We start from the raw sequence: 16260 nt of genomic DNA, 5'->3' as shown, positions 1-16260 counted from the left end.
AGTGAATATTTCCCGACTCCAGTTGTGTTCGTATCCTTTTTCAAAATGACCTTTCTGTCTGCTGATTCGTACTGTATCTCCTACTTTAAAAACAGGTGGATTGCGTTTTAATGTCTTCAAATCTCCATACAAATTTTCCAAGACCTCACTGGTATTGCTTTTATTAACGGAAGCTGGTTCCATTTTAATACTGCTATGTCGAGTGTGATTGTAACTCCATATTAATTGATCAATCACATCGATGTAATTCTTAGTATTGAATTCTGTGAAATATTTCCACATTTTTGTTTTCAATGTTCTATTAAATCTTTCCACAATACTTGATTTCGTAGAATTATTTGTTGTAAAAAATTTAATCTGCATGCTTTTCAAATAATGTTGAACTGTTTTATTTTTGAACTCTGTTCCATCATCCGATTGAAGTAATTCAGGCTTTCGTTCCTTAAAAATAGATTCTAAGGCTACTTTTACATTTTTTCCCGTTTTATCTTTTAGCGGTATGGCCCAAGCATACTTTGCGAAAACGTCAATACACGTTAATAAGTATTTATACCCTTTATTGAACTTAGAAAGAGATTGCATGTCGACTAAATCGACTTGAAATTGTCGATTCATATCACTTATCAAGACACGATTTCGCTGAAAATGTTTTCTTACAGGTTTATGCAGTGTATAAGAATCTTTAAAAGAGAGCCACTTTTTAACGGTATTTGCATTCTCTTTTCCTTGGAGCGCACGATGTATCGCATCCGCACCCCCAAAACTAGCTGGTTGCTTAGGATCTTTATAAAATGATTGCATGCTATCTGAACAAAGTCTAGCGAGTAAATGGGTAAAACATTAGATGATCACTGTTATTTATAAAAAAAGATACCAAGTTATAAAGGATATATTAAACTATTTATTCAATCAAAACTGGTACAAAAGTCAGTTTTAGCAATTTGAAGTATTTCAACAAGATCAATAGTGTCGAGAAAACGAGCAGTTACAAAATTTAACAGATTTTCTTGTGAGACAGGATAACGCATTTCATTTTTAACAGTATTATAAAAACTTTTGATAAACATATGAGGTTTTAAGTTTAAAGCAGATTCACAAAACATGACTCGAGTATTACTTGAAAGTTCTGAAGGGCTTACTTCCATAGGATTCAATAAGCTTGTTTGATATGCTAGCAATTTGTAAATTTCAGTCTTCAGGAGATGTCTTAACACTTTGGTGATAGTCCCATCGTCTTCAGGAGCTGTTGATGGTGCTGGATGTTCTAATAGATCTTCAAACATTTTCCTAAAGTCCAGTTGGTTATACTTTAAGTGAAATAGATTATCTAGTAGAAAATCTCCAAGGGAAAATATTTTGTCCCATTGGTCATCATTCAAAGATATGCATTTCGTGTATGTATTTCCATTTCGGCAAGTAGTAATTTTCTTGAGGAGGACTGCTTCATCAAATTCAATCATCACTATATTGTTGCACTTCTCCTTGTCTTGAATACCAACACTTTTATCAGAATGAACGGTCACTGGATCGACTAGACGTGGTAAGTTGAGGAAATACTCGTATAACGGATGATCTTTCTTCTTTTCTGTCAACTTTTCTCTGAGAAATGAGCTGTTTACCAAGTGGATGAATTGGTAAGGTGTTAGAGTCACCCCCTCTTTCGATGGATAGTACTTTTCTCCATGTTTCTTATATCGTCTCACATTAACCAGAATTCGATCACGGTAAATAGTAGTGGAAATAAAGACATCTTCTACTAAAATAAACATATTGGAAGGAATACTGCTTTCGTGGAAAGATCCTTGATTGTTCTAAAAAAAAANCTAGTTTTGACCTAAATTAATACAAAATAATGAAATAAAGTATAATAAATTTGTTTAATAAATATTCAGTGTCAAAGGATTGAAGTTCTCGAATCAAATATTTCTGACTTAAATAAAATGCATAGTTAATGTGATTAAAGAATAAATAGATCAGCCCCTGAAACAAAATTCAGGAAGCCCAGGGGAACAAAAATTTCACATTCGTGAAAAGATCATGGCCCTATTCAACGCTAAGAATTTAAAGTGGATATTGTGGTATTTACTCATCGTCATTTTTAAGATAAATAATTTTAAGAAATAGTAATCCCAGATTTATTTATATTTTGTTGACTTAGAAATGTTAACAATGCTCCAGTGCTTATGATTTTTAATGAGTACTCAATACTAAATTTCATCTGTACACTGTAAAAAAATCTCGGATCAAAATCACTCTAGGTATCGGTACTTTTTACCGTACAAATTTACCTATTTATTAATAAAATATTTCGAAAAACATCTTCAAATGTCATTAAAAACCGATAAAACAGTTTGCGGACTGAAGAAAGTTAAAACGAATTCATTACTTCAAATGGCTCTGTAGTTTCATTATATTGCATGTTGTTCTTGATGACATTGGGACAAGCCTAACTCGCTAGCCGTTGGCCTTTTGCGAATAAAGTCAGGAAGGGGCGCCTTTCGTTTGACGAGAGAGCACCGCAAAGTTGAAAGTACGTCTTAGATCATAACCCCTCGGATAGATGGAAACACCACTCATTCATGAAGCTGCTTCCTCAATTTAAACATATATCAGAAGGGGAAGGAATGCTTCTCCAGATTCTTGGACCCATGGTACTGCTCAAAGATCAACCACTGGATTTTCAATTCCACAAATTTCAGGAGAAAAGTATATTGCATGCGGTAGATGGGTCTTAGTGGAGTCGAGGATCGAACCCCTCCTTTCGTTTGACAAGATCGTCCCCTCCGGACCATCAAAAAAAACACCAACAAAAGTTCAAATTTTGTGTACATGATACAAATTCAAAAACAAGTAAACAAAGTCAGAGGAGTAATTTATAGCCTAACTTTCTGAAGAAAATTACATTGCAGAAAATTAATAATCGAAAAAATAAAAAGCTGCAATGAAAGTGCAGTACGAAAAAATAATATAAGAAAAAGCTAAAAACTGAAAGAAATACACAAAAGTAATTTAATGCAAAATATTGCGTTACAATAAGTAACTTTTCTAACTTATTTCGAAAAATTATCATTAAAAAAATTAAAATAAAAGATGCATGATGCACTGAGTAGTTAAGAGATGATGTACTTATGTACTGCTATGATGTACAAAAAATGTACAATCATTATCTACAGAGATAACAAAAAAGGTTTCAATGAGATATCAAATAAAACTAAAAGTAAAAAATTTGCATAGTACAATATGTAAATCATAACCAAAGATTTTCAAGAAAATGATGTCAAATGACATTGAAAAAAACATAGCTATTTAGTACAACAAATAGTTTTGCACCGAAATAATTTTTTTAAAAAACAATATAAATAAAAACTAAAATTACATAATATAATTAGTCATTGGGTACTTAAAAATCAGAATCATTTACAAAGATTAAGATTAAAAAAACGAATAAAAGCAGGTATGCATCACGATAGAGTAAAAATTTCATACTACACGATTTTAAAAGATATAATTAAGCAGAATTCATATTAAAATATTATTTTAACTCACATTTTACTTCATGTTTTTTTTTAATTTCAATAATGGATGACAATGACACAAGACAGCAACAGGAGATGTTTCTAAAACATAATTACATATTTTTAATTCATGACCATAAATTAGATGCGACCTCATAATGAATATTTTCTTTACAAAATCATAATTGAAAAATCTTTAATCACTTAATAAAGGCTCTCTTTGGAAGTTTTCCAAGTCGGGGAGCTATCCTTTTCTTTTTTCTGAAAAATAATCGCCAAAGCGTCATCGGGGCAGAAGTAGATGACAGAATGTCGTCAGTGATTAATGTCCCTAGATAGCTAAGACAAGAGAAATTATAGGGACGTTGGAGAACTTTCAGCCATACTGGTAATCCAGTCTTCTAAGCCGGTTAGAATTTCAATCAATAAACTTAGGAATATATCGATTATTGGAAAACTCTGTAAAAATAATTCAGTTTTAATTTGCTATTCATTGATCTTGTAATGGAATAATTGGTTTTGTATTCCTCTTTTTGAAAATTAAAAAATACTTTAAAGTAATTATCGTTTCGCAAAATCAATACATTTTAAGAACGAAATGAGAGCTCACTTAAAGAAAAAATTATTTAATTTTCAGAAAGGAATTGATTTTGATTATAATTTTAATTCCAAAAACAAATTCTTTTATTAATTTAGTTTTATTGAACGTTTTATCTACATTATAATAAATTTAGGAGTTAACGAAAGAGTAAAATTAAAACTTACTTTCATTGAATGTAAGTTTCCTGTATTCAAAAAGAAATATTTTATATGCTATCAGCAAAGTTAGAAATCTGGCTTTGTATACAACGAAATAATTAAAAACTATGATTAAGTAAGAAATGTTTTTAAAAAATTCTCATTGGATAAGTCTTATAAGCAATGTCAAGTGGCAAATCAGAAATGTACGAAATATTATTATTTCACACTTGCAATTAGTATACTCTTGTCTGGTGCCTACGCTGGTGCATTTTTAAGGCAAAAGGCTCTTACACATTAATCATTACACTGATACCTTTTTTATTCAGATATTGTCAATAATGAAAAACTAAGCCGCTTAAAATAAAATATGTGTTTCATAAAAATTATAGTTTATTGTATTAAGAAAATATTATTTTTATAGGTCATCAACTCAGTAATATTTTTTCTTTCACCCTGTTTCTCATAATTTATACTTTAGATTAGGAGCCATTATCATTCTATAAAATTCCTAGATGAAGCATGTAATAATTTTCATGCTTCATGTTTTGCCTGAAAATCCACAGACTTAGTATGCAATGACAGAATTTCCCTCATAATCGGTAACATTTAATAATTTATTGAGAAAAAAAATTTACAATTTTTATATGCTGAAGTTCTTGTTCTTAGATTTTAAAACTTCAATTATGAGATACAAAGCGAACATGATCATCGATGAAACTAACACTTCACCAATAACTAACAGATATGGTCAACCATATTCTTCTATAAAGTGGAGACGCCATTCAATTTACCGATGATCAGGTTCAGCTTCTATGCTTGAAATCAATATTTCAAATGAAGTTTCCGCAAAGTCACTATTTAAGCAAACATAAAAAAGTTTTACCTATGGATTACAATTTTAATTGTTTTACTTTTCACTCATTGCATAGATGATGGAAGATATATCAGTCATTTTAGATGCTGTCAAGAGACCCATGGGACGCAATATTTAGGGTTATGACCCCTGGTCACCTCTACTGGCTCTAAGTACCAGATAATGTATGAGGATGAAACAAATTAAACAAGAGGAAACCATCGCATAAAAGTTAAGAGACCCTATACCACTTGCACAAATAATTATTTTGAAAAACGGTTCAACTCTATCAAAATAAAATACAGTATTCAGGGCAACACGGAGAAAGACGATCATAAATAAAGCACCTACCAGTTGTGAAAGTTAAAGCAGAAAAGTGGCGTCGATCCTGGAATCTAAGGCAACAAAGCTCGATGTTATAGATTCAAGCTAGGTGGGAGGTACCGGAAAAAAATTCAAATAAAATAAAGTGGTGCCCGAAAGATTAAGAATGGACTTCATGCTTAATGAGCAATACCACATGCTATTTTTGACCAAAGCTGTTATCATTTCAATTCCATATTGATAGTTTTGAAACCCATTACATTTGCCAGTGTGTATCGTTACCATACATTTCTCGTTATCGTAACTTTTATATTTGAATTATAACTTATTTAGTTTGATATTTATTTCAGTTCAACTGTTTATTTTAATTGCATTTTGAGATTAAAGGTTTTTTCAGTCCTACTTTGTTTCCGGAACATTTGTTTAGAAGGAGTTTGTTTTTTATTTCCTGTCACACTATGAAAAAGTTCCAATTAAGGAATTGAGGATAACTTATAACTAGCGGAGTTTAATGTGGGTGAATCATTAAGAGCATTTAGTCTTAGGTATACTCTTAATCTAAGATGATTGGGTCTTAACTTTTAAGGGGATCGGTTTTTGACCGACAGTATAAAAAAAACGAAGTTGGAGGAAAGATGAAAGTTAGTTTACTTGATAAAATGGAAAAGTCAAAAAAGTTGTTGATGGGTAGTTAAGAAAGTTATTTAACTGGAAATGAAGATAGAGAAGTTGAAATAATATGAAAGTAAAAAAAGAAACTTTTTCAAGATGATTTTCAAAGGTATAGTAAATAAGCATTTTCTTACTGGTTGCGGGTTTCTCTTTAAAATTTATAATTCATTTTGGGGGGATTTATCTTAAAGTTAATGACTTCCCCTTCCTATAGATTTTTTAAAGATTTAAGGCCAAGGTATGTTAGTTTTTAAATTTTTGAAGTCCAATCTTGTACACATTCTTTCATTTTAACCACTATTCATGGTGGCTATGATACAGAAAATAATTTTTTAAAAAAAACTCTGTAAAGAAATAAATGTTTTTAGATTACTCATCTTAGTGTTTCGAATCGTTTATATTATCTAAATACTCTTTAATTGCACGGGGTGGGAAAAAAATGTTCAATTAATCAGTAGTAATCAACATTATGAAATCATCCACAAATTTGAAAGGCTTATATCGACACAATTAATTAAGCTAAAATAATTTCAATTTTTTTACTACTATTTGTTGCCCTACCCAGTGGCTTTATGTTTTTAGATTAAGCAAAAAATGATTTCAGAAATCCATCCCTTCAAAATAAAGACTAATTATATTCACTATCATTTGGCATAATGATGTTGCTTGAGGGCAACTAGCTCCTTATAGTAAAATATTACCATAATCAAAAATTATCTCCAATACATGTCCCTTTTGGTGGGCCGTAAAAATTTACACTAACTTATTTTAGAACCAATATTAATATATTTAGTACTCATTGAAAAACATCAATCTGCATAATAGCAGTAGTACCCATTACTAAAACTAATTGAGTATCATTGGCGCCAATATTAATAATTTATACTGGGGAGATTTCTCGTTGAAGAAGCACATTTTTTCCTTTAATTTAGTTTTAAGTACAAGTCTTATTTTTTGATTTTAATTTGTACCTATTACCAAATTTAGCTAAGTATCATTGATGTCAAAGTATAATAGCAATAATATATGGCAATTTCTTACGGTTTATATACACGAATAATTAACTTCTCCATTAATTTAGCATTTTAATGCAAATATTTCAATTTTTAACTATTATCAAAATTAGCTAATTGTAATTCTCGAAAATAATTAGTAACGATAATAATTTTTAGAATCATTTTTGGAGAACGAACTAATATCGGTACTTATTTCGAAAGAAGTAAAAATCGATAAAACTATTATTAACTCCAGTATTACTGTGTCATTAAATGTGATATTAAATACATTTATTAAATAATTCTTCAAACTTTTTAAGCTTCTATTAAATTAAATTTGATATTAAATAGTTCTGGTATTACAGTTATAAGTACTGTAGTAATAAGTACCTATTATACCATGGCGCACAATATAGGTAATGTGGTAATAAATTTTTTTTTTACTTCTCACTGAAACAGATAGGTACCCTAATATTAGCATTCTACACATTCAGAGCACCTAATATACAACCCTTATTTTTTTTTTTTTTTTTTTTTTTTTTTTTTTTTTNTTTTTTTTTTTTTTTTTTTTTTTTTTTTTTTTTTTTTTGCGTATTCCGGAGAACTTTTATGCTATTAGATTTACCATTATCTGAGTTAGAATTTAAACTCACTAAAAGAAAAACTCACCATACTCACATACACCACTTAGAATGAGATATTCATAATTTAACATACTTTTTTCCATGACTTAATAGATAATTTCAATTTTATTTCCTTATTTTTTATTGAGTTTTCACTAATTAAGTTTATAGAAGCACGCTATGAAAGAGTATTGATGTAAAAAAATGGTTACACATTCTTTTTGAAATAAGAATTCCGTGACACCATTCCTATGCTGTTGTTGTTGCCGTCGGTCGTTAATACAGAGAGAGCGCAATTGTTCTTTTTTCCCAGTGGCGCCATCTATGACTAAGAATTCGACTTCTGCCTCACCCATACATCGTACCCGTTCAAAAGGCGGCCCCATTCATACATCTATTCATTGATCCATCGTAGTTTTGATCTGAACCAGAGAAATATTAATACATTACCCAATTTAGTACCCCTAGAGGTATAACTTGTAACGGGAACATGGAAGACTTTGTGATCCAACAAATTTAACAAGTGTCAGTCACTATTTACTACACGGGGAATCTTCGACCAACTGGATTCGAACTTTGTGTCAGTTTTTTCATAAATATGAATTTTTATATCTATTCAGTTTTTATGTAAATATCAACCAAAATACTTTTTTTCACATTTGATACGAAGATATTCTATCTATTTAAACGTATTTATAAAAAAAAATTTATTATTTCTTTACTAAAATACAAACACTAGCCAATGAATTAGAAGCCTTATATTAATATTGTTTGGTTCTTTTTTAACAAATTTAACTGGCCGTATTCGTAAGGGTACAGATTCTATGGGATTACATTTCTTTCTGGATTGCATTTATGTCCAGAGAATACTGTGCATTTCCTACATTGGCTACATACACATTAAACTGGATCGAAGAGGAGGCTGTTGTTAGATGTACTTTTCCAACAAGTCTCAAACATTATTCATTAGGTTAAGATCCAGATTTTGTAGTGGCCAAGGTAGGTGTTGGAAGTCAGAGTGATGTTCATTGCACTAATTTTGTACAATTTCACCACGATGCACAGTTGCATTTTTCGTCCATGAGGTATCAGTCCTCTTCGGAGTGAAAATGTAACATAGCAGGATAAACTTGATTTTCCAAGTTTTGTATCACTTATTGTTTAATATCGAGAAACATCAACGCATCACTTACATGTCAATAGAACATGTGTCGTATCATAATGCTGCCAACAGTACTCACTATGTAGAGCGCGCAAATAAAAAAAGAACCACCCTGAATAACTTTTGATCTAATGATCGGATTTTCACGATCTGGGACTCAAAGGCTCAAGGGGACCTCAAATATACTAATTAATAAGTATAGATGATATTTCAAGTTACGAAATTAGACTTAAAAATTTTAGACGAGACTTTCTCTGAATATGATGGATTCGGATTTCTGACCCCCAAAATAAAGGGAGGTAGCCGCATTCTAGGAAATGTAGTCCCAATAGTTTATAATCATCGAAAAAAAAAATTTAATGTAAGGTATACAATTTCTGCATCCTTTTAAAGAATGTAATTTTATACAGCAAAATGCCAAATATGATCAAAATCGGTCTAATAGTTCCTGAGAAATCGAATTTAAGGTAACTGACTTTTTTTAAATTAAATTTCTTAGGAGCTATTAATTAGCAAATTTGAGGTCACCCCCTCGAGCCATTAAGATTGAGTCCTAAAACATGAAAATCCAATTGTTAAATCAAAAGTTATTCAGGGCAATTCTTTCTTCTTCTTTTTTTTTGCATGTTGTACGATACGAACAAGATAAGATAAAATATCCCAAGTATCAAAGCTTCAAATTCAGCTGGCAGCGCGTGTGTATTAACCGTTTCCATTTGTCACGTGCTGGATAAAAAAGTGAAATACTAACTTAAAATATAGTGAAATAATAATTATAATTTTTTTAAATCTAATTTTATGAAGTAAAATAACATTCATTTAAAGTTCCGATGTAGTAAGTTAATTTAGAATTAATTTCGAAATGAGAAAAATAAATTGAAACAACAAATGAGTAATTTAAAACTGGACATTTTGATGTGATAAATGTTTTAGCAAGAAATTTAATTTGAGAAAAATAAATTTTCAATTAGTTATTTTCAACCATAATGATAATAAATTAAATAAAATCAATTGAATAAATTAATAAGCAATTCAAAGCATGATATATTGTTCCTGTAAATATTTTAGGAGAAATTGCTATTAAAAAAATATTATTATTTATTTACATATTAGGAGAGAAAATTAAATAATTTCAACTGAGCTAATTTCATTGAACTTATCGGAACATTGTATACATTGTTCCTATAAATGTCTTTGGAGAAATTGTAGCTTAAAAATATTTTTTACCATAGATTTTCCTATTAGAATCAGAGCAAATTAAATAGAATCAATTGAAACAATTAATAAACAATTTAAAACCGAATATGTTAGTCTAATAAATTCAAAGAAATGTTTGTAATTCAAAAGACATTTTTTTTCCAACTGGAATAAGAACAAAAAGAAAATATTCTGGAATATTGAATTTTAGTAGAATAGTTGAAAACAGCTTTGGCAAAAATGCAAACAAATTTTATAAAAAACTTCTGCTTCAAAATAATGGAAAAAAATTCTTTCAGTAGTATTGGAACAAAAATACTCTTGTTTCTTCTTTAATCATGATTTTTTATTGCTTTTATTTTTTCCCTACCGTTTTAATTAAAAATAAACATTTGCTTTACTTCAAAAAAATCAATAAAGTAGGTAACCTAATCTTTTTTTTTCCTTTTCCATTCGAAAAATAAAACTGAGTTCACTTTCAGGAAAAGAAAACTGGGCATAAAAAAATGCAATAGAAATTCTTTTGACTTAAAATTAAATTCTGTGGTTAGAATTTCTTTTAGTTTCTGGATTCACAAATTACGCACTTAGTTTTGATTCATTTAATTCTTTGAAAAGAAAATCGTGAGATTTTCATTTATACTAAATAGAATGAGCTCAAAAGTTAAATTACGAATGTAAACTTTATGTTTTTAATTTTATAACATATTTATACTCCATTAAATAACTTGTCTATTTACTATCTCATTTTTATTTTATTATTTCGACTTGTTTTAATAGGAATATATTCTTCTTTATTGACATAAAAATGTAACCATACCTCAAAAAAAAAAAATTTCATCGAGTGGGAATTTTTTTCCATTCCATTGTACTCCCTGCTCATTGTTCATCACAATTTCGCAATTTCAAATTAATTTCGGAAGTTGTATAATTAATTTTTCATATATATATATATACACACTCAAGAGCCAAAATATTATGGCCACCTCTTAATAACGAGTTGTCCCACCTTTAGCCCGCAACACAGCTGCAACCCGCCTTGGCATGGATGCCACAAGTCCTTGGTAGATGGCAGGAAACAAATTGTACCAGATGTTTAAGCAACGGTCATGCAAATCCGAGATATTGCGATTTAGTGGTCTTTGAATTCTGAGCTGCCGCTCCATGACATCCCAAATGTGTTCTATCGGATTGAGATCCGGTGAGTTAGCGACCAGGACATTAACTGGAATTCAGCATCATGTTCCTGGAACCACTCCAACACAATTTGAGCCCTGTGACACGGGGCGTTGTCCTGTTGGAAAATTCCATTTCCAGCTAGAAAAACAGAGGTCATGTAACTGGTAACTGATGCAACTGGTCCGCAATGATGTTCAGATACCCAGTAGCATTCATAGTCTGCTCTACCACAACCACGGGTCCCAGAAGCGCCCAAGAGAACGACCCCGAAAGCATAATACCCCCACCACCGGCCTGTGTATGACCTACTGTACATTGAGAGAAACTGTACATTGATCCTGACACGGTCATCGGCGTGATGAATGACACCATGATTCATCTGACCAGGCTACTCTCTCCAACTGATCCATGGACCAGTCGCGATGTTCCCGGGCTCAGCGCAGGCGTAGTTGGCGATGACGCTTGGTCAGCAAAGGCACATGAGTGGGACGTCTGCTGCGTAGCCCCATATCCAACAGTGTCCACTGAACAGTGTGCTCTGATACTATTCTACTTGACCCTGCATTGTATTGGGCTGTCAGCTGAGCCACTGTCTGGCTCCGGTTTTGCTTCACCAAGCGAAACAATCCCCGACGACCTCTTTCTTTGATAGCGTGTGAAAGTCCAACACCATGTCGTCTACTGCTGGCTTCACCGTCATTCATCCACTTTGCATAAGCACTAACAACTGTAGATCGCGAACAACCCACGAGTCATGCAGTTTCGGAAATACTTGTTCCGAGCCTTCGAGCCCTTACAATCTGCTCTCTATCAAAGTCGCTTAGATCCGCAGCCTTTCCTATCACACACAGAAGTAAGTGAAAGAATGATTCTTCAAACTCTCCAGCAACAGTTAANACATATTAGAGGTCATGTAAGGGTGCAACTGGTCTACAATGATGTTCAGATACCCAGTAGCATTCATAGTCTGCTCTACCACAACCGCGGCTCCCAGAGACGCCTAAGAGAACGTCCCTAAAAGCATAATATCCCCACCACCGGCCAGTGTATGACCTACTGTACATTGAGGGAGCAAGATCGCTTGGAAGACGGCGTATCCTGACACGGCCATCGGCGTGATGAATGACAAACCGTGATTCATCTGACCAGGCAACTCTCTCCCACTGATGCATGGACCAGTCGTGATGTTTAGCACGGACCAGTCGTGTTCGTCGCAGGCGTAGTTGGCGATGACGCTTAGTCAGCAAAGGCACACGAGTGGGACGTTTGCTGCGTAGCCCCATATCCAACAGTGTCCGCTGAACAGTGTGCTCTGATACTATTCTACTTGACCCTGTATTGTATTGGGTAATCAGCTGAGCCACTCTCTGGCTCCGAATTTGCTTTACCAAACGAGATAATCTCAGACGACCTTTTTCTTTGATAGCGTGTAGACGTCCAACACCATGTCGTCTACTGCTGGTTTCACCGTCATTCATCCACTTTGCATAAGAACTAACAACTGTAGAACGCGAACAACCCACGAGTCGTGCAGTTTCGGAAATACTTGTTCCGAGCCTTCGAACCATTACAATCTGCATATTCAAAAATTTACCATTAATTTATTTTGTAAATTTAAAAAAAATTATGATGAATAATTGTTTCACTTAGATCAAAATAACAGCAAATAAGTGCAAATTTGAAAAAATTATAGTTTGAAAGGGCGCCGTGTTTGGAGGATTTTACCTTTAACTCTAAAAAGGAAACCGTTGCTCATCCTGTTGTATTTCATAATGAAAATTATTCAAAAGCTAAACACAATATTTTTCACTTAATTTGAAATAAATTAAAACAAAATGAAGAAAAAAAAGTTAAGGGTTACGGTCTTAATTACAAATACATTATTTTAAATATATCATATTAATTTTGAGCCATACAGTTATTGAGCCATTCACAATAATCAATACAATTGAGCCATTCTCAACTATCAATTATTCTACATAGTAAACTTGTTATATTTTAACATTACGTTCGTCATCTTAAAATATGCATAATATTGTGTTATATATTGTATTATATATTGTATCATATAAAATTGTTGGTGCCAACGATTGAGTCACCTGCTCCGTAAACATCACATGTTTACATATTTCATGATGTTCACACATATTTAAATATGCTATGTTTATCAATGCATAGTGAAACACCAAACAACCCAAAATCGTCCGTTACCACATTAGCATTACTATTCTCGAAACCCATCAATAACACATTAAAATGACACTAACATAGTTAAAACCTTCCATTATTCGAGAACTAATTCCCAGTCCTTCCCTATTTCGTCATTCTCATCCTTTTCTCAACAAAGCCCACCATTAGTAATTCATTAGGGTAATCAACAGAAATTGGCATGTTCCGAGTTTCCTATTCTCCATAGTGTTGTTATTCAGAAGTTTCAGTAGTTGCTCCTGATGGGTTTGCCGGAACAATCGGTTTCCAGACATCCTTTATCATTAAGGTATCAGGTCTTTTATCTTCTGCTATTGTCGTCCAATCACTCCCCTTGTGACCTTATTAGATAGCTGGAACGATTCCATTGAACGTTATTCATTGCGAAATCTTTTCTTAAGATTTCATTCTTTGAAGTATAATTTGTAAGCATAATTAAAAAGCTATTGATGTACTAAATAATGCTAGTTATATCTTCAGATTTCTTTATTTTGCACATTTCAAACTATGTTCCATAAATATCATTGCTTTTACCAAATTTTTTTTTAAATATTTTCTCCTTTACACTTAGTTATAAATATGATGTGTCAATCCATACACTGTAAAAATTTCCAGATCAAAGTACGGTAAAGAATACCGGCACAGGGGGGGGGGGGNGGCACTCAGGGGGGGGGGGTACTTTTCACCGTAGGATTCATTTTTATAGTAAAATTTCGTGGTACAAAAAATCTGTAATCCATCAAAAAATCTGTAAAAATCTGTAATTTTCATAATAATGTTCTCTGTAAAATCACGGACTCACTCTAATTAAATAAATATTACTATAAAACGTACGATATAAAATTCCATAGTAAAAATAGATTTTACGGTGAAAGGAATTTTACGGATAATATACCAAGGGTGCCAGTACTTTTTCCCATAATTTGGTTTGTAATTTTTTACATTATAATGAAGTAATCAAAATGTAAGCAAAAATACATTTGAAATATAAACCAAATAATTCCATTTATGTGTCTTACATATTTCCTTAAGACACTTTTAAGATTACAAATAAATTAGTTTTTATAACTTATATATTTATAGTTTTACTCTACTCATTAATTTACTAGACTGACAAAATTACATTTATTTGAAATCATCTTTTCATTTATTTAACAAATGTTTAACTATTTATCATACGGTCGAAGGGCAATGGGCACTCTGATATTTATTGACAATGCATTCGATTATTATTGAAACCTCAAATTTTCCACTATAGAAATACTCATAGCATCACAATTACTAATAATAAAATGGAAATATTTCAGAAAAGCTTCATGTTTGAGTCACCTCATCTTATAGGTGTCGACCACAAAATTTCAATTTTAGAACAAAAATAGAGATACAATGAGGATTATAAAAACAGCAAGCAAAAAGTACTAGAGAAATAGGTATAAAAATTATTTTTCGACAGCCTTCTTCATTATCCAATGCATGTATAACATAAAATTACAACTTGCCAACTTACTAAGTTCGACGTTGCTTTACCACATCTGTTTTGTATCCACTAAGTTAGACACGAGGGGTAATTCGATGACTTACATTAATTACAAAGATTTATCACTAGTGGAAAAAACAAGTGTGGCGTGTTAATAAAGTTTTCACAGAAAACGTTCCCCTAATGCTTGTAGTTTTAGAAACATATTTCTTTTCAATCCTGAAAATAGCCAAGAAAATTTCGCAAAGCTATGTTGTGAAAAACTAAAATATTTTTAAAATAAGTTGTTGTTTTTTTTCGCTTATGTTGGCGATTTATGATCTGATTCGAAGCTTTTTAAATGGAAACAATTTCGAAATTACTTAACTTGATAAAACGTCTTTAGAACAGTTGTAGTAAATATCTGAACTAAAAGCCTTTTTTCTCTAGATTTTCAACAACAATAATTTAAAACGTGGTTAAAATCTATTCGGAAAAAAATAAGGTTAGGGGAAATGAAGGGAACCGGATTTCATATGATTCAAGAATCAGTTCACTAAGTTAAAAAGTTTCTGACACACAAAGGAACGGTTCAATTAGAATAAAAGTTTAGTAGCAAAACCTACCATTATATATAGTAATTTCATGTATAATAGAGTGTTTTTTTATCAGGTTATCTAAATATCGTTGTTGTTTCAGGAGATAATAGTAATCGTCCAACTCCTGGAGTAGGAAATAGTGAAGAAGCTCCAGCCAATTTCATGTACAGTAGCCCTAGGTGGACAGTATCCGGCAATGGATCTATGATAATATCTCAAGCACAAGAATCAGACGCCGGAGTTTACGTTTGTCAAGTAGAAAATGGCATTGGAACTGGATTAACTAAAAACATTGCCCTGAAAGTAAATGGTAAGCAAACAGTATTGCAACGGTACAATATTTATTGCAAATGAAATGCTCAGGTCAATAGTGTGATAATAGACGTTGTTTTTTCGAATGTGACATTTTTACAACAGAATGTTCCATAAGATTATTGACAGAATTGGAATTAAAAAGTCTACGAAATTTCCAATAGAGGGCAATTCCCACTAGTGCAAATTAAAAAAACGCTATTCAGAAGAATTTTAAATTGTGACTTATCAATATATTTCTGTAAGCTCTCTATTAGATAATCACGCAGTTGATTAGTGATATTGTAGAATTTAGCGAAAAAATTGAAATAAGACATTAAGAATAAATATATCGTATTTTTAATCACCTTTCAACTTGGAAAATTAAGTTTTCTGAAAATTAGACATGATATTAAACTCCGAAAATCGAGTATTTTCAAAATAT

The 16260-nt window shown here is 31.7% G+C and overlaps 1 protein-coding gene across 2 annotated transcripts in view; it reads left to right on the top strand.

Moving 5' to 3' along the window:
• Positions 1-16260, top strand: part of LOC107454944 (cell adhesion molecule Dscam1-like) — a 179637-nt gene that overhangs the window by 110669 nt on the left and 52708 nt on the right. For both annotated transcript variants that reach the window (XM_071177420.1, XM_043040963.2), the window contains one exon: positions 15625-15834. In XM_071177420.1, coding sequence (XP_071033521.1) covers positions 15625-15834 — 210 coding nt within the window. The remainder of the gene's footprint in view (positions 1-15624; positions 15835-16260) is intronic.

Source organism: Parasteatoda tepidariorum, chromosome 2, assembly GCF_043381705.1.
Source record: "Parasteatoda tepidariorum isolate YZ-2023 chromosome 2, CAS_Ptep_4.0, whole genome shotgun sequence".
In the NCBI taxonomy this organism is placed as follows: Eukaryota; Metazoa; Arthropoda; class Arachnida; order Araneae; family Theridiidae; genus Parasteatoda; species Parasteatoda tepidariorum.
This window is presented reverse-complemented; position numbering and strand designations above follow the sequence as displayed.